The sequence below is a fragment of the Carassius carassius genome, chromosome 4 (assembly GCF_963082965.1).
Source record: "Carassius carassius chromosome 4, fCarCar2.1, whole genome shotgun sequence".
In the NCBI taxonomy this organism is placed as follows: domain Eukaryota; kingdom Metazoa; phylum Chordata; class Actinopteri; order Cypriniformes; family Cyprinidae; genus Carassius; species Carassius carassius.
The window spans coordinates 20,279,616-20,302,604 of NC_081758.1; the positions used below are offsets into that span (position 1 = coordinate 20,279,616).

General features: G+C 37.5%; 1 protein-coding gene across 2 annotated transcripts in view; it reads right to left on the bottom strand.

The window, feature by feature from the left end:
• Nucleotides 1-22,989, bottom strand: part of LOC132139415 (death-associated protein kinase 1-like) — a 68,566-nt gene that overhangs the window by 43,079 nt on the left and 2,498 nt on the right. For both annotated transcript variants that reach the window (XM_059547770.1, XM_059547762.1), the window contains exons 3-5: nt 4,786-5,007; nt 2,509-2,647; nt 1,565-1,694 (exon numbers count right to left, since the gene is read on the bottom strand). In XM_059547770.1, the coding sequence (XP_059403753.1) occupies nt 1,565-1,694; nt 2,509-2,647; nt 4,786-5,007 (491 nt within the window). The remainder of the gene's footprint in view (nt 1-1,564; nt 1,695-2,508; nt 2,648-4,785; nt 5,008-22,989) is intronic.

The following is a 22,989-nucleotide window of genomic DNA, read 5'->3' on the forward strand; positions in this document are numbered from 1 at the left end:
ATGCTTCAATTTCAATTTTTGAAAGACTAATCTTTAACCAAGTAATTTATATGGTTTTATATATCAGCAATTCACAGATATGTATATGTTGTTAAACCTGAATATGTTTTTATCTGCCATAACAGAATATATATTTAGACATGCAAAATAGTTTTTATCATTAAAACAAAAATCTCTCAAACAGTCATATATGGCAGCTATTTATTATAAACTCTTTCTAAATATATGGTCATGTGACAAAAATAATGCACAGTCACAACCTACCCCACTCTCCCTAGCATTAAAAAAATGCCTGCAAAAATGTCTAGAACTGCCAAGTCGATGGTAAGATATTTTTGTGGTTTCTCAGGGTATGTGCTGTGAAATGAGTCACTGCTTTCAGAGGATCTCAATCTCTGAATGTTAATGAGGAAACAAGGAAAGAAGTCTGAGGTGGGAGAGATGCTACTGCTCTCTACATCTGAGAATTGACTTAGATTTACTACTTGTATTATTATGCACCATTGAGATTCGGTCATTGACCAGCGTTGGGAGGAAGCAAGCTATTCCTTAACCATAAGTTTAAAAAAATAAATAAATGAAGTCATGCTCCTGTAATGGGCTAATACTATTCTGGGATTGGATTGGATTAGTGTCTTCAGGACCAGGTGTCTGGCTTGACCGGATTCTCCTCTGTAAAGACTGAACATAATTTTGAGCACTGAAATAGACTGCACTGTGGGTTAGCTGGAACTTGATTGTGGCCATTAGCATTGTGTTTTTTTTTAAGACTGCTGTATCATCACTGCCTGCAGCCACACTGGCTGCCATTCAGGTAGGACTGGATGTGAAGCCAATGTCATAAAGGGATGGGGGCGTCTGTTTGCTTTCTGGGATGGCTGGGGGCTTGTTCACGTAAAATGTGACTGAAAACAGCAGAGCTAACTCATATTGTTAAGTAAAAACAGTAAGATTTAAGGAAGGTTGTTTTGTATGTGTACGCAAAATACCAACCAAAACACATCAATACAGAACACCATTTAAAGTCTAGACACACTTGACTGAAATAATGTTAAAGTTGATTTAAAAGCCTATGCTTAAACTTAAAAGAAAATGCATGTCTATTGCATGCATATATTGTACAGTGTACATGTGCATTTTACAATTGTATTAATATAAAAATATACAAATATTTTATAAGAATAATAATAATAACACATCTAAAACAATATAATGTACCATATATTTATTCAATAATTATTTTATACTATATTTTACTAATCAATAATTATGTAATTATAAATAATTACTATATTATGCTTATATTAAAATTAAAAATATATAATAATAACATTAAAATTAATTTATGTACGTTTATACTTAAAAGTACATGTTCATGTGACTATTTGCAGGATTCAGTGGGTAACAAAGCAGTGATCCATGGGGTTTCTTTACAGTTATGTCAGGCTTGCGGTTCAGATTACACATGAAAGGAGAAAAGAGAGGATTGGACAGAGGACAATAACAATAAGAGCGGGTGTAATTACAACACATCTCTATAGACTGACCAGCGGATGACACTGACCTACAAACTCCGGGGTACCAAAGATGTTTTTGAAATCATTGCCAAAATCGATCTTGTGGGCCAGGCCAAAGTCAATGAGCTTAATGCGTGGGTGAGGCACACTCCGGCTCAGCAGCATGATGTTCTCCGGCTGAGAGAGATGAGAGCAGAGAGAGAATTGGAGGGAGATTGCAAAAGACAGAATCAGAAGAACTAATGATAGGTATGGAACAAAAACACAGCAGAAGTGTGTGTGTGAGAGAGAGAGAGAGAGAGAGAGAGAGACAGACAGAGATAGAAAGCAGGAAATCTGCCATAACACATGGAAATCACATGCAAAGCTACAGAAATGTTCACTAGAAAGCGCAGGCATACTCAAGCCAGTCAGTAACAGATCCCTGCTTGGACATTCCATAAAAACAATACTTCCTTCAGTGGGCTTTATTCATGCATGGACTAATCTCTTAAAAGCTCCAATGACTTCAAAATATTTAAAAGAAATGTTACGGAAAGCTGTGTGGATGACTGCACTGAAAGCAGTGGATCTAATTACATAAACGCCATTGCACGACTATTTTATTTTTTATTCTTTAGGTCACAGGTAAGTTGGTTAATGTGAATGTTGGCTGCTTTGAAATTCATTTTTCAGTTAGACTGGTTATTCAGGTTAAGTGATTTTGGCCGGAGGTAAAAACTCAATCTATACCTGAAACTTTCAAAACATTGACTACTAGAATATTAATCCAATTTCGTATTAAAACCTTTCAAAAATTACATCGGGGTAGAAAGGACTGAATTTATGACCATTCCAGCTCTGCCCAGCAATTAAGGGTGGAAGGGTGGAAATAAGTGGATAACCAATAGAGAGGATAAAGGCAGCTAAATTGATTTGTTGTGGCTGGTTCACAGTGATGGTAATTGCCACAGTCTGGCACTGGGGGGAAAACTCAAACATGACTCAGTACCTTCAGGTCAAAGTGGGCAATCTGTTTGGAGTGTAGGTAACGGACTCCATCCAAGATCTGCTTAAGGAACTCGGTGGCCTCCTCTTCACTCAGTGACTCTTTCTCAGCTAGAAAGTCAAAGAGTTCCCCTCCTGCCACACTGTAGAGAGAGAGGACAGATTTGATAATCTTCATTTAACAAGGATAAAATTAATTGAGAATTGATCAGAAGAGCAGCAAAGAACACAATAAGTTTCATGCAATTGCCAAATCAGGTAAAAACAACTGAAATTTACAAGAATTTTGGAAAGAAACATCAGCATTCACTGATTTAAATAAGATTAATCAGAGTATCAAATAAGAATTTAACATCTTAAATAAGAGATGACTATAGTGTAAGAAAATATAGATAAATAAAAATCACATAAATGGAGTCTAGCTTATTAAACAGAAGAACCAGCCTCTCTAATGTTTCTGAGTGATTCACTCTGGCTGTTGGCAGTGCTATAATCATGGCTTTTGGGAGAGGACCAACAGGATCTGGGCATATATTTATTCAGCAGAAGGAAGCTGCACACCAGCTGCACGCTGATGACATGATAACGCTTGCTGCTAATGGTGAGGTTGAGCAAGTGCAGCAACGAGCCGCCCAGCTGCAAAAACAGCGGTGGCAGATATGTCTCGATGTCTTCACAGAAACAGAAAAAAAAAACACCAGCCCCCACCCTGAACAGCTCAAGTCTCATTGTCAGAGGACTTGTCTAGACCTCGTTACAGCTTGTTCTGGCAAAGAACCAGCCACTTAATCAAGACGAGACCATCTGATCGACATATAATGAAGGCAAACAAACCGCCATTAAACTATACTAAATTAGTTCTTCCTCAAACGCGTTCATTGTATCAACCTGTTACCTTAAAAACATGGCTTTGTTTCCAGGCAAACTGAAAAAAAGCGCGGTTTTCAATTTCGGAAATTGTGTAGTGCCAGCCAATCAGATTTTAGCTAGAATTTGCCATTTTTGTATGCCTCAGACAGTCAGTGAATTAACTATGGGTGGTCTATGAGCGTGCCATCCGAGACCCAAAAAAAAAACACTATAGCTTGTAACTTCTCACTTTTCTCACAAGGTTTTGAGAGAATGCAAATGACTTGAAAATGAGACTTGACTTTCAATTCCAAGGTCAGGTTAGTATGGTTATGTCCTTTAGCAAAGTACTTAACTCCAGATGCTTCAGTTAGTAGACAAAATAGCTTCACTGAGGAGTAATGTGTAACAAATATGAGCTCAGAACATAGCTGCATGGACACCCTTTGTCACATGTTATGGAGAAGCAAAGAAAACCAGTTGGGTGAGGAGACACTTCAAGAGGTTCTGAGGAAAGACACATCCTTCACATAATTATGTCTAACAAAACAATTTTGCTGAAAAGGTTGGAGGTTTAACATTCCAGACACTGATTCGGTTATCAGTTTTGCAATTCAGTTTTTCTTGCATGCTTTCTGTACTGACTAAATAGCAAAATATCAGATTACAGAGCTCCATTTAAATAACTGAATATTTCAATGCCTATTAAACATTCTGCTCAGATAATGAGGAATTACACACAATGTAATGACGAGTGACTCAGTGATGGCTTGATTATTCTAATCCTTGATCATTTTGTCCTTTGGGTCACATTTAAAATTGCTTGCAATGTTAGACTTCATGTTGCTTTTCAAGTTAGACTGCATGGTTACTCTAGGAAGTATTTCTTGAAGCCAAATAGGATGATACTACATCCTAACATCGTATAGCACCAGCAGACTGCAATACTTTTTCAGCAAAGCCTTGGTTTCTGAAAGTAGTTTTCCCATTAATTTATTTATGCAACCCTCATAAAGAGGTTATGTAAATCCTTTAATATACATTTCATGCTTCATGCTTTATCAGTCAAAGGTCTTTGTTTTTGTGTTTCACTATAGTTAAGGCAGTACAGACATCAATACATATCTATTCTCTTTGAACACATTGGCAGTAGTGTATGAATGTGCACAGTACAACAGGCAAAACTGGTTCATGAACTGGTTCTCCTCAACCCCCCACTGTTGACCTTGTCAAGTGTTTGCTTTTTAAGTAAAGCCTGGTGCTACTGGATTCAGTGAGGAGCCCTTGTAATCTTCTTGTATAGATTCATTTATACTATTATGTTCCAGAGCTCTACAAGAGGCAGTTGTTTATGTAATACTAGTGTCTGTTACCAGTCTTAGTTCTCAGTTTTTAAAAATGGAGGCTGTAAATGCAAGAAAAAACAACTTACAGCTCCAGGATGAGAATGACCTCGCTCTTGTTTTCAAACACATCGTGCAGGGTGATGACATTGGGGTGCTGGATTTCCTTCAAGATGCTGACCTCCCTCTCAATGTCGTCTTTGAAGACCCCTCGCCGACTGGATTTGCTGCGCCTTTTCTTGATAAATTTGGCTGCATACTCCACTCCAGTGCTCTTATGACGGCATTTCTTTACCACAGCAAACTGACCACTGAAAAAATAAAAAAAATAAAACAACGATTGTTGTCATATTTAAGCACTAACAACCAAATATTCAAGAGCCTGGTCCTTATTTAAAATTATTTTACACATTTAATACAAATGGACCAAAAACAGAACTAAATACATGTATTATTACAAAAGTCTTAACATTAAGCAGAGGTTTGTTGTACAGTATTTCAGAGAATGACATGATGCTTTAAAATTAGAAGATAATTTTAGAAGAATAAACGGTGATAATTCAGTTTTGCTCCTCTATAACATATTGCCAACAGGCAGGACTCCACATTACCCTTTGACATGTTCCCATCTTAGTCTCCTTAAGACACAACATGCGTTCTGAACCACTGCCAGAAACCAACAGTCACCAAACCAAGATCAAGTCAGGCTGACCATCACTAGCACATATAATCACTAATATCAAGCCGTGTAAGAATTCTTTTGATTGACATAAATAAGGCCTATTACAACAGCAGATTAAACACAAAACAGCATGATAGCCATGTTTTCCCACATACTGTAGATATTCAGTGCTGTTCTATGGATAATATTATAAGGGTGGATAAGCTAACAATGACTCCTACGATATGCCATTCAAAAGCATCACAACAAACACACCAGTATAATACACCGACAAGAACATTTGGCCCCTGAAGCTTAGAACTCTGCCAAACAAGCAGCATGTATTGTGAGGAATTTCCCAACAGAATTCTCTCAAAAATGTCACAGCTCTGCAACATTTCTGGCTCTTTTTAATGTGGCTGTTAGACAGCTGTTGGGAGGTTTCCTTCCACAGAAATAACAATCGCTTTTGGGCAAAGAAACAAAAAGCCAAACAACACGGGGAAGGAAAAGGGATCCTTGGGATGGGGCTTTCTGATGCTAATACAAAACGCAGGGCCTCTATTCTTGCCTGCTCCACCTTTCGTCACCCAGACAGCAATCAGGCCCCACAGCAACGAGAGACAGTACATTTGCATTTTATCTGGGGCCTGAAAGGTTCGGAGAAAGCAGACATCTTCCCTGAGTAATCTTAAAGGAATAGTTCACCCAAAAATGAAAAGTGGCATCATTTACCTGCTTTCATGTTGTTAAATGCATATCGCAACCTCTATATATATATAACAAAAATGTGAATTTCTGAAAAATGTCCTGGCCTTAAATCCACATTAAATGTGAATGATGACTGGGGCTGACAAGCTCCAAAATCACACAAAAAAGTATAATAAAATACACAATTCCATGCACATTTCATATTTCAGGAACTGAATTAAAAGGTCCTGAAAATCATCAAGTCATGCCTCGTGGTTCTGACAGCATGGCTTTTGGCATTCAGGCATGTCTAAACTCCTCAGTGAGAGGAGGGCATGGGTCTTCAGCTGTGCCAGTTTCCATAGCAGTGCTGGGGCAGGATCGCAGGAGAGGAGGGGGTCGTGTCAGCTAGAAAGAGGCCTGCAGAGCACAACGGTCCATGCCAAACATCGTCACACATAGCCAAGCAACCGGCCGGCAATAGACACGGCATGTTTTTCTCTTCTACGAGTCATGCAGTTCCCAAAGTCCTTTTCACAGCTGTTTCTGTCTTGTCTGAATGGGAGATGGGGCAAATGTGTGAATCAAGATATCAGTATGGCAGGGCTCATGCGCTCCTGAAATCTGTAGCACAATGGTGATGAAGAGCTGAGGCAATCACAGCGGACATTAAAGAGCTTGCCCAGAAGAGTGGGCACAAGAAACACATAAAAGATGGGCACATGATGCAAGATTTGCACAAGATACAAGCCCCAATCATCAAGGCTGAAGCTGACATGGCATTCATCTAGTGTTAGGAGTTAGGAATCACTCAGGTTCTGCTTTGAAGTAATCATTTTCTTTTAACAACTGTCATTGTTTCTGCAATTCGCTTGATGGTATACAGGCATCCACCCTAAAGTGAAGAAAATGTTTGTTAAAAATGATCATCTTCTGACATGAGATTTTAATGTATAAGGAATATTTGCTGTATGATTAATCACAAGCTCTGTATTTCTTGAATGTTTTTACATAATTCAGCACCAAGTTTGTAAATACAATGTGAAATGCACTAAAAAATTGAAAGTTGTAAATAAAATTAACATTTTTGGAGCACCTTTTACAAGAAAATACTGTCAAGATTTCTACTTTAAAATTTACTAGCAATTTCGGAAATGAAATTTTTTTCAAAGTACGGTCTATCCTTTTCCTACACCAACATTTTTTCAGTGTATATGAATGAAACTTCACAGTGGGAAAGGAATGGATTTCTCTGAATACAGAAATCCACATCAGGCATCAGCAGATGTTTGCACACAGAAAAAAAAAGAACAGTGCATTTTAATTTCAGTCATTGGACTTTACCTTTTAGCCATTTAGACTTTGCCTCCTTTTACATTGTGCACCAGAAAGCACAAATTCATAGAAGGCTGATTACTCCTTTATAAAATAAAAAATAAAGAAAGCATTGTCAAATTATAACCTCTGATTAAGTTCACCAGATTCATAATCAGGATTACAACCTGGGACTTGCATCACATATGAAACAGAATGAAGCATACAAATTTAGGTCAATAACACTATCAATGACGGATTATAAAGATAATCCTCAATAATTAATATTTCCTCATAGTGTGGTAAAGTATCTTGAGAGAGTTTGAGGTAAATCAAATCTAAATCATTAACACCATCTCTTTGCAATTCTATTACAACGCTCAGATTTGTCAAATTTTTCCATCACGAGACAGATATTATACAGATGTCAAGGGCAAAGCAAAGACATAATGAAGGTCTAATGTGAATAGATCAGACCCGCTGCCAATATGTTTGTAACAATAAAAAAGCAAAAATATAAAAGGAGAACTCTGTAACTCAACTGTCTGCTCGGTTATGAACGAGCCTAAATGTCAACAACCCATTCAGCAGAAAATCCCGCTCTGTAATTATTCCCATAGGATCCTAAGGAGAAACCCCACATGCTTTAAGTGCAAGTTACACTCCCACTCAACCTCAATGAGGCAAAATTGCATATCATTAATGATTTAATTTGCATGTTTATACATAAAGGACACATCAAAAATTATGTAAACAAAGCAGGCCAGCAAACTCAGTTTTTACTCCCAGACACACTATTGCGAGGGATCATGTTGTTCTTTGTTACTTCTTTGGAAAAAGGCTTCCAACTTTTGCAGTGAAACGTGAGCCAGGTTGTGGAGGAGGGCCGGAGGGAGGGATGTGAACAGCCTCTGTTTCCCTTTTGCGTCCTGTTTTCTGTCTACCTATCACAGTCCAGGGCCAGGCGTGACTGAATAGCTCTTTAGGCCAAGAGAGCGGAGACCGAGAGATCTGCATTACTCAACACACTTGGGTTGTTATGCTGATCTGATTTGCAGAGTGTGTGTTTGATTCAGTGCCACATTTATGATTTTAGGGCACCCGTATTTTGTGCAAGCCTTTATTATGAGGATCACTGATAATTTTTTATTCGCTCCATCACCCATTAGAGTCCAATCCCGATTCAAGCTGAGGAGGATTTACTGTGTCACGATGGGTTACGAATGTGCATAAAAGAGCAAATAGAAAAGTATGTCAGGTAGAAAAACTGTTAAAAATGAGATCCATCACTAAGTGGTTGGTTCCTAATGAAAACACAAATGCTAGGTGCACTCAGTGCTATTAGTGTAACACACACGGACAGTCCTAACCAGCCAGCACTGCTCTGGATGAATATTTAAGTGGGTTAGCGCAATCTGAATACAGATTCCTTGTGCCTGAGCAAGCTTTTCCCAGACAGGATTTGAATGTCATTGTCAAAATCCCCAGCATTAGCCTGACCTGGTGTCAAGGCAAGATCACCGATATGACAGCCAAGAGGTAATGAACATAGGCAATGATGAACAGGGGGCTTAATCAAATGCCACTATCTTCAGGGCTTGTTCATTTTATCTTGGTTTCACTATTGTACATTTGGTCTTTTCTTCTTTTAAATACATTTTCTTCCAAATGACCCTCCCTTCTGTGTGCAGCTGAACACCAGTCCAGGTTGCCATTAGGATTCAGAGCACCTTTGCTGAGCTGCACAGCCATTATGCAGCACTTCATCCACGGAGACACACATCTCTTGCTGACCAAGGGAATATTTCTAAATGATACGTAAAGAAGATGCAGCATACATTATTGCTCTATTGCAGATTTACACTGAAGTCACAAATAAACCATAAACGACCGTTAATGTTTGATATTTTTGTCTTTAATTTATAGACAGACGCAATTAGAGAGTACCTTCACACTGCAGAAGTAAAATGTTTCTTCTAGTCATGTATGAAGCATTTAAAGAGATAATTCATCAATTCTGTCATCATTTATTCCCCCCTTACAATTTCCAAGCTTGTATTACTTTTTGTTTTCGCAACATGATATGATGTCCAATCTACTCTTTTTCCAAACAATTAAAGTGAATGATGACCAATGCCAAGCAAGATCTTTAGTGAATAACAACTCTGGCCCGAGAATACTTGAAATACAGTGTGAGGATTAATTTTACAAAGCTTTTATAATGTTTTTATCCCTTTGAAGCTTGACAGCTCTTGGTCCCCATCCATTTTCATTGTATGGAAGAGACAGCATGTAAACATTCTTCTAAATATCTTTTTTCAAATCTTGAAAAATTCTACTGTTAAAAAATTCTACTGTTAAAAAAAGATACTAAGTTCTAAGAGTTCTAAGACTGTCACTGATTGTAGATCTCTACTATGAGACCTCAGAAGAGCCGCCCTCCTGCTGTTTTTAGACCAGGCTCAGCAAAGCAATGAGGAAAACACAGCTGGAGGACAGAAGATAGCTCATTAAAACACTTTAATACCTGAGAAAATGTCAGCGTGCCGCGAACAGTGACCCCTGAACCTGTTACTTAACTTCATCGCTGACTGCTGACTCCTCTGCATGTGCCAAAGAGGAAACACTAGACCAAGCCACTTTATGCTGGCTGGGACCCACAATTAATTGTCCATCTTATTTGAAGCCATGAGAAATGCAAGCATACAACAGTAAATCCTAAACACTGCATAAAATGTATTCAATATTGAATGACTGCAGATTATAGCTGAGAAAAGTGCGCAATGAGACAGCTGTCAACACTTTTTAAAATGCAGAGTGTACACATTGTCGATTATGAAGGACACCTACCAATTCTGCACGCTAGCTTGCTCATTTAAGCGGGAAATTGGAAAAGCCTAAGGCGAACAAATAAGCAGAAAGAAAGACACAAATTCAAGAAACAGTTCCTTCTTTCATTTTCAGAGTACAAACCACACATTGATATATTACAGTTGCCTATGAACCAGACAAGTACTTTATTCTATAAAACCGGCAGACCACCGACCTTGGAACAAAACAAAGCTTGCTCAACTCACAAGAGAGACCTGTGATGCTTACCGGAAAGAAAAAGATAGTGAACCTTGATGGTAAAGAATTTTTCACTAGAAAATTCAAGACGCATATTTTTTCAGCTCTATTTTTATTCCCGATGGCGTCAACTCAAGGAGTCATTATCAGGTGGCTCAGGGAATGTGTTTACTCCCATTTTGCTCTCATCAGTATGTTTACACTGTGGAAATGAGATGCATTTTCACCTGGTGCCAAATCAACATCACGCAAACTTAGAATAGCAGCAGTGAGTGAATGCGGTCTCAAAGGCCTCCATCCACATGTGTGAGGGGAAAAATCCAACCAAGGGTTTCAACTCAACTGGGACCCAACAGCCAAAGACGAGAAACACGCAGGAATTAAACCATCTAAAAATAAGAACTGCAGTACAGAACTTGTGTTAACTGCGGTTTTGTGCATAATATAATATGCACAAAATATAATTTATTTATATATTTAATAATATTTCTGAAAAAATAAATAGATATAAAAAAAAAAAAAAAAAAAAAAAACAGGTCATTGACCCATAAACAAAAGACACAAAACATGAACACTACAGTGTACATTTCAGAGTGGCCTATGTCTTCGTCTGATAATAACTACCCTGTATAATCATGTCGGCTGGGTTTCAACCCCTGCAAGCATTATGACAAAGCAGCTTTTGTGCTGTCCCACCATTGGCTCGTCAGGCTGGCCAGTGGGGTGCACAACACCAGCCCCGAGATTGCTTTCAGCAACCCCCATATTATTACACCCAAAGAGCCCCACGATAAGAGTGGCTCATAATTTAAGCCGTTCTGATCTATAAACAATTTTAAATTAAAAAAACACTACAGTACCAGGATTACCATACAGTTTATCCCACCGTTTATTGAAAGCCTTGCACTTTTGAACTTATGAGCAAGGGAGAAACACTTGGGAATATGGCGCTCTTTCAGTTTACCCTCATTTCCTCTCACTTCCTCATGTCTCCAGTACAAGATGTAATGCACTGTACTGTAGGCACTGAGCCTGCCATTAATTGATTTGCCAATATCATAGAAGGCCAATGAGCTCAAACCTACCACTCATGTGCACCACACAAAACTAGAGACATGAATCAGTTTCAACAGAGTTTGCTGTTAGCATGATGCCATTACTCCAGTCTTCAGTGTCACATGATCCTATAGAAATCATTGTAATGATATGATTTGGTGCTCAAGAAACTTTTCTTGTAACTATCTAGGTAGAAACAGTTGTGCTGGTTAATATATTTGTGGAAACCATGATCCATTTTTTCTGTCAAGGTTTAAAAGAACAGCATTTATTTAAAATACATATACTTCTATTGCCCCCCGATTCCATGTGTTAAACCGAGTTAGCATTCTCAAACCTGGACATCAACAAGTCCATCCTTACAAATAATTATCTGTCCAAATATCAGTCAGCTGTACTAATCCAATAGTACACAATTTTCAAATTACTTTTGGAAAACAATTTCTCCCATTTAGTTTTTAAAGAGAAAGAGGAAGATATAAGCTTCCCTGATTTTTTACATTGCTATTTACAACCAACTAGATCAGATCTCTAGTTATAAAACAGCTTATGTGTGACTGTGCTGTTCTACCGTGTCTATGAATTATCTTTCATCGTGTAACAAATGCATTCCTACAGCAATAATCGACTAGTAGTAAAATAGCAGTCTGGGTTATCTGGCTTTAAAAAAAAATGCATCAGTGACAATACAGCCTTCTTCTTCCATACCTTCAGTTTTCAATATTAATCAGAATTGTCATCCAACTGAAAGAAAAAAGTAGAAATTGCAAAATAAATGGTTTTAGAAATGCTTACTATGCGCATAAAATTGGTTGGGTAGACCAATGTGAATGCTGTCAGATCAATAGAGTGTAAAAGAGCATGACGATCACAGGCTGTAGCCCAGGCAATCTGCCACTTTTCCAGGAACTGAAAGAACACTTTTATCAATAAGTTGAATTTAGCAAATCCCTTTATCATTGTAGACTCAGATGTTTCGATCTCAGCTTTAGAGTTGAGACCCAAACTTGGTTTAAAAATGACTAAGTACAAAATCTGAGGTTTTCTGACTACATTTTTAACTTAAGCATTGTCAGATGCTAGCATAATGAATTTGAACTTGGATGATTTTAAAACCCTCTTAAGGTTTTATAATCACCACTTGCTTTAAATTTCCATACATTTACAAATTTTCAACCAAAAAGCAATTAATTGCTTTATAATGCAATGCCAAATATGCTCAGTTAAGTCAGTATTGTATGTAGCGTTATACTCAAAATACAGCGATCCCCTTTTCCACTGGTGAACTGGTTTTGTTTTGGTCATTGTTTTGGGTCAATAGTCTTCTGGAAGGAATCTGGCAGAGTCTGAACTTACTTTTTCTAGCCTGCTGATCCAGTCCAAGTGTAATTAAATAAGCCTTGTTTGTGTCATCCCACACAATTAAGATTTGGAGAGTTTTTAAACTGCAACACAAGACACATTACACAAAAATCAACCTACTTTCTCAATATTTCTCAGCACTTCAACAGAATGAAGGGACCAGAAGTATCAACTATCAAAGCAACGTGCAAGGTTACTCATATATGCTAAATGGCATTGGTGGGAATAGATCTATATATCTTAAGACAGGAAATAAGCCCGTTTAGATGTGCATCATTTGAAATGATAATGTGTGTATGTGAGTCATATACTGGTTCATTAGTGAAAAAATGAATGTGGGTGGAGAGTTCAGATAGAACAGAGCCCACTAATATTTAGCGCCCAAACTGCACACGTTATGCAATACCTCTTGGTGCTGTAGTGCCACACAGGAGTAACCAAGGAAACAGACCTGTGGTTAGAGTAAAGCTGCCTGGCACTCTCTGAGCTTTGAGCTGAGGATATTAGGAATTTGGAGGAAGATTGGCTGGGTTTGCGTGCATACAATCAGCGAGGCTCATAAGCAATCCTTCTCAGAGACAGGAAACACTTGACTACTGTGTGCTTGTCAGTTCACACTGCATTAAAAATATTCTGCTAAACCTTCACTCTAAGACATACACAAAAGCCTATAATTTTAACTATTTGAAGTTTTTCAATGAAAAAAAAAAAAAGTGTATATACTGGAAACTTTGCAACTGCACATTAACTGTCATGACAAACCAAATAAACTCAGGAACAACAGGAAAACTTTATTACTAGTAGATTATTTTCAACTGAAATCCCAATTGACCTTATTTTTATATTTAATATACATTTATATAAATTATATTTAAAAATAGTTAAATAATTGAACATTATAGTAGTACCGCTTCAAGTGTGTACACAAAAGTAACTAAGAACTCTAAACTGTTTTTTAAAAACAGTGCATTATATTTTTTGTTTCCAATGGATGAGGGAAATAAAGTGGCTAAAGCAGCTCTGCAGCATGTCAAAAAATAAGCGTCTGTCAACTTAAGGAGTGTTACAACCTGTGTAGACAGTGTAAGCTTCGTCGCTGTGTTGTTTAATCAAACAAAACTCGTCAGAGGAAGTGAAACTCGTTCCCTCACAAGGAGAAACAAAAGGTCAACTCTCTGCACCATCTCTTTTTTTTCTTGAGGTATATAACTAATGTCTTTTTTATTATTGTTTATTACAACATCAGGAAAAGTATTTACCCCTCTTCTGAAGGCATTTGACCAGATCTGGACTCACTCTCAAAGAGGTGTCTTGCACTCCTTTATGGGTTACTCTGGGGTTCTGAGCTGTGCCAAACTTGTGCTGTGTGAAACAATGTTATGGCTACATGCTAAGCAACAGACACACAATTACGTTCCTCATATTCACGTGCTTCAGACAGCCAAAGAATCACCAGAAAAATATACATTTGATTCAGCATTTGAGGGCAAAACAGGAACATGTGAAACGGAGTGAAAAAGAGAAAAATAAAACATTTGAGAGAAATTCATACTTTTATTCAACAAAGACACTATACACTAAAATATTTACAGTAAAAAAAAAATGTATTCTTTTAAAATTTCTATTCATCCTAAAAAAAAATGTGTCACTGTTTCCACAGAAGTATTAAGAGGCCCAAATGTTTCCGCATTGATAATAATAAAAATCTTTAAAAGCTTTAAATCAGCATATTGGAATGGTTTCTGAAGGATCACGTGACACTGAAGGCTGCTGAAAATTCAGCTTTGTCATCACAGAAATTAATTTAATTTTAAAATATATACCCCCGGTTTCACAGACAAGGCTTAAGCCTAGTCCTAGACTAAAATGCAAGTCTGAGTTGTTTCAAATGAAAGAAACTTGTACTGATTGATCTTAAAATATATCAGTGCCTTTGTTTTGTCTCAAGATGCACACGAGTAATGTTTTTTTCTAAGGCATGTTTATAAAAATTACTTAAATATCCTAATTGAACTATGGCCTAATCCTGGTTTAGGCTAAGCCCTGTCTATGAAACCAGGCCATTAAGTATTATTTTAAATAGCAAAAATATTTCACAATATTACTGTTTTTATTTTTTTTATTTTTTTTATCAAATAAATGCAGCCTTGGTAATCTGTAAAAATGAGCAAGGGTGGGACACTTTATTTGTCCAGAAAGGCATCTGACATGTGAGTGGAATGTAATTTTGTCCTTTCCAGAAGAGTTAAAGACACAAAGCACACATTGTGTGAGGAGGCAAATGTGTACGACATGGTCTGAAGTAGCCATTACTACTCGAGTCCTCAAAATCCAGCTAAAACACAAGCTCACATTTAGAATTCAATCAAAACAGTGTAACCAATCAGAAAAGCAGCATTGTCTGATTAATTGGCCATCTCCCATGTGCATGAAGGACTTCTTCTCTTTGTGTCAAACATTTAGTCAGTCAGAGCTTGTTTGGGGAAGCGTTGCTAATGGAGGAAGCCCCTACAGATGACCGAGTCTAACTGATAGCTACGCCTGGAAAGAACCAGATAAATGGGCGGTTCCCATAGCAACCCAGGGGAGGAGACCTGGAATCTGCTGTAGGCCTTATCTTCCAAATGCCCTAATGTAGACAGAAACTGACATTCACCTGGTTTCGACAAGTACTGCTTACTGTCAAGACATGAGTGTTGAAAGCACATTCTGCGGCCTCACTATTGACATCTTAACAGTAACTGAGGATACAGTAGCTCAACCCCCTCCATAAAAGAATAATTATGATAAATTATAGCTTTTAGGGATGTGATTAGCCAGCATTAACTACGCTGGACTGGCTTCTAGCAGCAATATGAAAGAACTGTGACAAGGCCTCTCTTGGCATTTCAAATAGGGTCAAATACTTTATCTAAAGTAAAAACAAAGAATTAAAAAGATGCTAAAGGACGAGTTAAATGATTGATGAGACGATGCCAATGGCTTACAAGATATGAAGAAAAGCACTCGATATCCAGCACAAGGATTCTGAATTGCTTCCACGACATCACTTTGCCAGTAGCTTAGCAACAGCATTAACAGTGCTGGTGCTGTGAGATCTGTGAGAAGAATTCATAACATTTTCACACAAATTTATTGCTGAATATTAACAAATGTTTCTGAGGAAAAGTTGTTTCACAGCTCTTGGTCAAGCCACCTTTGACTAACCAAGATGCAGTAGTTTGCTATTAAGAATGATGATCCAGGAGGAGAATTCCCATTATTTATATGCTAACACTTGATCTCAAATAGCCCCATCATGGCTGATGCTCAAGATCATTACCATGACTGCATCGTAAAACCAGGCCCTGATGAATAAAGAAGTGTTGGCTGTGCAAATTAAGTCGTTTAAGCGACTATGATCCACTGTAGCAACACTTCCTGGACTCTGTAAGGGGTCTCTTGTGTATGACAACACTGGGACATTAACTATTGTGAGTGAATGCAATAAAACAGCAGTTAAATGGTAAAACCTAATAATACCCACAGTGCCAATGACTCTAGCAGGTTTGATTATTAAAAAAAAGGCATGATGAATGGTTTCAAAATGAAAATAAGTCTATGTCATGCTCATTATGAAATAACAAATGTTATTAAGATGAATATTATAATCTTACAGTCTATGCAAGACAGCTGTAAAAGGAGTGGCACAAAAAGCAGCCAGGTCACATTGTACACATATTGAATTGTGTAAACATTTGCCAACACAGGCCACCAGCTGCATGACGCATTAACGCTCGCCTGTATCCAAGCTCATAGCATTTTCCTGTTGACCGGGTTTCTCTTAAATCAGGGGTTCCCAAACTTTTCCATTCCACAACCCACCTAGACAAGTGTAATCTATTTCACGACCCACCAAAATATTTGAGAAACGGTTGACATTACTTTAAGCCTTATCTTACTTAAAAGTTTGATGACAGAATTTAAGTATTTAAGAAAAATAACCATTTTATTTTAGAGTACAACTTAGTCCACTACTAATATTTAAGTTTAATTTTTGTTTACAGACGTTAAAATATGTTGTGTCCATAAAAACGAGAAAAAGGCTCACTCCAGTGAACTGTGATCTTCGCTGCTGTGTTTTGTTGCAGAAAATGCATTCATGATCCTTCTGTGTGTGTCGGCGAGAACGGAGCACAATCCAACACTTTTTTAGAAAAGCACAAGAAGCAAAGAGTTTGGAAATTAAAATAGTTGTGAAATAGGTAAAAAAGTTATAATAAACAGATGGGTCTCGTTTTAAATAAACAAAAACAAAACAAAAAAAAACTGGATGACAATTAGTTTAGGCAGAAATAATTTTTTGCAACGGTTAAATAAATGTTCAGCAATATCTTTAAAAGAATTCTGAACTTCTCTAAACAGAGATACGTAAAGGAAATATTGCGAAATTTTGTACATTGTGTTATGTGGAAATGATTAAATCTTGTAGTGTTACAATTAACCCTGCGTTTGTGCCCTGCTCCCCCTGTACATGTGATATGCTTTTTACAAACCGTTTCCGGACTGAAAAAAGTGCATTGTTCGAACGGATGATTTTTTCTCTTTAATAATGCGGAACGATTTAACCTTTTAATGACATCGCTCTGAAACCTTCACTGTTATTACAACTCGTGTGCGCCCACGCTTCAAAACACAACGCACGCGGACTTAATTGCAATTCGAAAATCACACTAAGGATATTGCAGTTCATAATTAATGTTGGTAGGCTATATCGAGTGGGGCAGGGCCGAGAGCCACGGGAACGGTGGAGTGATTGGGAAATGAGCGACACCTGCTCCACTCAGCGGTCTCGAGTCCCACGGAGGAGATTGGAAGGATACAAAAGAGGACCGACGACAGTGAAGGACGAGAGAGTACCAGGCCTGGGATTTATTTTGTGTTTGGTTTTTGTTTGTGCACGGCAGTCGTCCGCGAGGGGCTGTTGCGCTGTTTTGTGTTTATTTGGTTATTAAAATTTCGTTTGATTGTCCGCCGGTTCCCGCCTCCTTCCCGAAGGAGTCTGCCGCCGAGGATGCTCGAGGCGGTGGGCTGGAGTGAGTTTGTCCGTGCCCCCGGCAACTCACCCCAGCCCACGCCTCGAGCATCCTCGATGGCAGACTCCTTCGCCCTGCTCGATTGCACCGCAGATTCACCCCAGCGGCGAGGGATCTTTGGCAGCGCGTCCCTCCTTCCTCATGGGCTTCGGCACCAGTGTAACACATTAAAAACTTCACAATCACGGGAAGGAGGAGGAGGAGGGAACCGGCGGACAATCAAACAAAGTTTTAATAACCAAATAAAGACAAAACAGCATGACAGCCCCTCGCAGATGACTGCAGCGCACAAACAAAAACCAAATACAAATTGGGACAGAAAGCAAATTTGTAAATTCTGTAAATGTCATGGGACTTTTCACTTTAAAGCCACAAACGAGGAAACTGACGGCTGATGATGCTGATTGGTTAATGGTACTGGAAAAATACAGTTCTTTACTAGTGACAATACTGAGCTGTGATGTGAATGTATTTTAACATTTTAGGAAAAGTAAGCAAAACGATCTCTCACGTGTTAAATGTCTACTGCAGAATAATGTAGGGATGCGATGATTTTACTATTCTGGCTGAAAACAATAATACAACAACTATTAAATCTTTTGGTTAATAACCGATGAATAACTGAATAAATATTTATTTTGTCTAAATTACAAATAGGCCTAATGACTAAAAATCTACAATTTTAAAAACCACAAGGGAAAATTTATTTTGAAAAACACTCAAATGTGTTAGATGAAGGCAAAGGCATTCTAAATGTAAATATAGGGTAAGCAAGCATGCATACTTAAATTTCCATTGTCAAAAATTAAAAAATGTAAATGCAAAAAAATAATAATATTAGCCTGTAACTATCATGGTATCAATATATTGTGCATCCCTAATGATTTAGCATGCTAACTAGCCAATCCTTAGCTGTGTTTTCATTACAGGTTTACAGATGGATGTTGGTAGGTTTATTTCCGCCAATTTCCAAGCGTAAAAGCCACCACTTTAGCCATTCTTTTTTAAAGTCTGTGTAAAGCAATATTAAATACTGTATGTGTTCTGAGTTTGTCACACAACAGAAAAATGTGTTATTATCCACCCAGTCAAATATGGATGATAAAAAAGCCAAGTAAATAAAATAAGGTAACCAATTCTTGAAAGAATAAGCAGTTTTACAGATCTCAAACATTGGGGGCTTATCCACCGTCGGCGCTGAAGCTGCCAACTCTCATAAACTGTCAAATACCACTACAACCTGAATGGATGCTGCCTCCTAGCAGCTTAGTTTAAATAAGGAGACCAAGCTGCTTTGTAAATTGCATTTATGTGACAAAGGCAAAGTTGCTAGCCAACTGAGGGCTGTAGTGACTAACGGTAACGAGCAGATGAACCACAGATGCTAATGCGCTCTAGTTATTAGGTGTGTTCGAACTGAAGCAGCGCTGTGCAGCCCGATCATTGTGTGACATCTAAGTACAGAGAGGATTCAAAAGCAAGGAGCGTCTGCTCTCTAGAGCTCTCGCGGTGTTTTGATGTCATACACCGATTGGTCTGCGCAGCGCTGCTTCAAATCGAAACCTCTAATCAACTTAGTGGAGGGGCCGTGATCATCGAGACATGGTTTTAGGGACACTTCTGAAATGTGACATGGCACGGCTGGTATAAACACAAGCAGACTAGAGTGGCTATAATGTGCCACAGACGTGTGCAAGGTAAATAAGGGGTTATCTAAGCATTAATGGCAAGGAGAGCCCTTTATATTTGAGAACAACCACGTATGGGGTGTTTAATGGAGATTATAGTTAATTAAAGAATAATCATTTGACTTATGTACGCCAGGTGACCTGTAAATGCAAGAAAAAAATTATATTCCTTTTTCGAATTGCCTGAAAAACCATGAGATATATAGGAGTTTTTGTGAAATTCATTTGATTCCTCCGAGCGTATTTTCAATTTGCAAAGTCAATTTGTGCAGTTTGTGAAGGGTAATGGAAATACAGTTCTTTATCCCTTTGACATCCCTAGTTCTTCTGTCTTTTGGTTTAAACAGTTATTTCACCCCAACAGCAGAAAGGAAAAATAAAATGTGCCATGTTTTTGTCAGTGACTAACAATGGCTCCTTACTGGCACTGATTAACATGCTGTGGTCAGATGTGGCTGGTTTAACCTTTGTACTATCCAGGAAGCCCAGTAAAGATGGTTAGTTTTAGATGCTGGGGGGAGAATATATTTTGCACCTCAAAAGCTGCATTCACCATGCCAAATAGAAAATGACAGACAGAGGGGAAAAAAAAAACTTTCACTCTTGTCTTACACATGCTTCACTGGTCAAGGATAATACTTCACAGCAGGATTGCTTTATAGTGTACCATGACCCTCCCGGCACGTTCACTCACAAATGATCTTCATCTCATACACATTCTCACCCCCACAGATCTCATTAGGCTTCACAAGAGACACCCAAACTTCACCCACTGAACACACAGCTGGGTGAGAAGCTACTTTTATGCACTAGAGCACTCTGAATGATGCTATGTGTGCATAGCCACTCATTCTAGCAGATATCTTCAGCGTGATATATAGATCCACACTAAAATCCAATTTGGGAAAAATTAACAAATACCAGACCTATAAGATATCTCAGATTGCTCTGTTATTATTATTATTGCTAATTATTATTATTATATAAAATAAATAAATTAGCATTATATAATACATTATAAAAATAAGCGGTTGTAGCAAATTTACGAATGATGAGCAATAATATATATAGTATATATATATATATATATATATATAGTATATATATATATATATATATATATATATATATATATATATATATATATATATATATATATATATATACAGTACAGACCAAAAGTGTGAATCTACAATTTTCATAGTCATGAAAATAAAAAAAACTCTTTGAATGAGAAGGTGTGTCTAAACTTTTGGTCTGTACTGTATGTATATATATATATATATATATATATATATATATATATATATTTATTTATATTATGTATTATAAATATGAAATGCTCATTTATTTATTTTATATAATAATTATTAACAATAATAAATAATAATAATAATAAAATAGACCAATCTGAGACATCTTATAGGACCAGTATTTGTTAATTTTTCTCAAATAGGATGTTATATATTAAACAAGAAAAACAATGGTAGGAAACATCTGGCATATAGCTACTAACCACCACGGCTGTTGGGCAAAAAAAGGTTGATATCCCACACTGGTCAAACCTCAGCACCAGCACCATCTGACACTTTTCACTGGGGCACAAATATAGGTCAACAACAAACAACTTGCATACTCTGCATATCATTACAGGGGGGTGGGGAAATTGTTAAAGTGGTCCTAAAAACTGCCTGAGATTTCAGCTTTTTTTTTGGAGGAGTCTAATTAGCATAAGGGTCCGGGTAATAAGTTCTCTGGAGCACACTCTTCAAAACTACACAGTCAGAGAATCACTGCCTCTTGAAGAGATAGTGAGATCCAGCAAAAAGCTCCTCCTCCCCTTTCACACACACAGCCAGAGCAAACAGACACAAAAGAGAACCAATTAGTGTCAGGAAAGACCAAGAGCAGCCAAGCATATAGTCAGTCTAAGAGACATAATGTAATAGAAGAACACAGATATCATTAGAAAGTATCCATATCGCATGAAACAGACAGTCAATCAGACTCCTGTCCAAAAGTTGTTAAGTGATATTTAATGTACTTAAAAGCACCTGGCATCTCATTTTCTTCAACCAATGAAAAATGTGGGGCAGTGTTATTTTAGTATTATTTCTTTACTATTATAGTATATGAATCAGTGCTTCAGCTTAAACATATTTCCGTTAGCTGTGAAGGCAACATTTCAAGTTTTAATATCCTTTTTAGTTCAGAAGACTCTTTTGGCACTATTGGAGTAAAAACACCACACTTCACCTTTGAGTTAAAGCAGCTCATAGTGTTAATCCATGAAAAGCAGTCCCCGGCTTCAAATTTAGCTAACAGTCCACAGCTCCTCCTACTCTGGTGAGGATCACCCAGAGCAGTTCCCATCAGAATAAAGAAACATCCTAACTTAAGAGCGTCATACACCCCATGAAGAGAGCCTGTGTGTTTAACCTTAAAGCCAGAGTAGCACACAAGCACCGTCTGATGCAGGGTTAATTAACGCGTCAGTGCTGAGGGGTATGCTAAACTATTTTGATTAGGCATCAAATCTAAGCACTGAATATTGGTGAGGAGGGTAAAGGAATTAATGGCTGAATTGAGAACAGTGAATGGTGTTCTTGGTTCAGATTTTGAGTTTTTGTTCAGTGGGGGAGGGAAAGGGGTATTTTTGTTATGCAGAACAGGAAACTTAAAACGTGCCGCTGGGCTTCACTGATTGGTAGTCCCGTTGTTTTATTTCAGACTCTTTTTTTTGTATGCAGGGTCATAGATTCCTTCAACAAGCATCAATACATTCATTGTTTTATGTCAATAGTGGGATTGGCTACTCTTGATAGACATATAGTTGTCATGGTGAGGCCATAATATTCAAATGTTTTGTCTTCAATACTATTCAAATAATTTTGAATATGTAAAATGCCATTTCACATGTGAATAAAAATTCAATGACAGCATAGAAAAAATTGTCATCACAATTATTTAAAGTAGTTGTCTTCAATTAACATTCAAATGACAAAGATTACCAATAAATAAAGAACAGATCATGCATAGTTAAATAGTTAAAACAGGTAACTGTCAATTAAAACCTGTCCAGACTCAAATATTAAATCAATATTCATGAATATGCAAATAAACAGGATTTTACAAATGCAATTATTTTGAAAAACCCTAAGTGAAAAAATAACACTGCTTCCTACCTTCCTTATTAAACAAAAGCAGTTTAATTCAGCAAAAACTGGAGTAAGCTAGTCAGCTTTGCAGTCACTGAGTCAATTATGTAATCAGAAAAACTGAAAGATGCCGTCATCCCTCAGGAGCCAATGACAAGAACATCTTAGAACATTCAATTCGAAGTCCCCTCAGTATGTTTACGCATTATGCAATCAATTT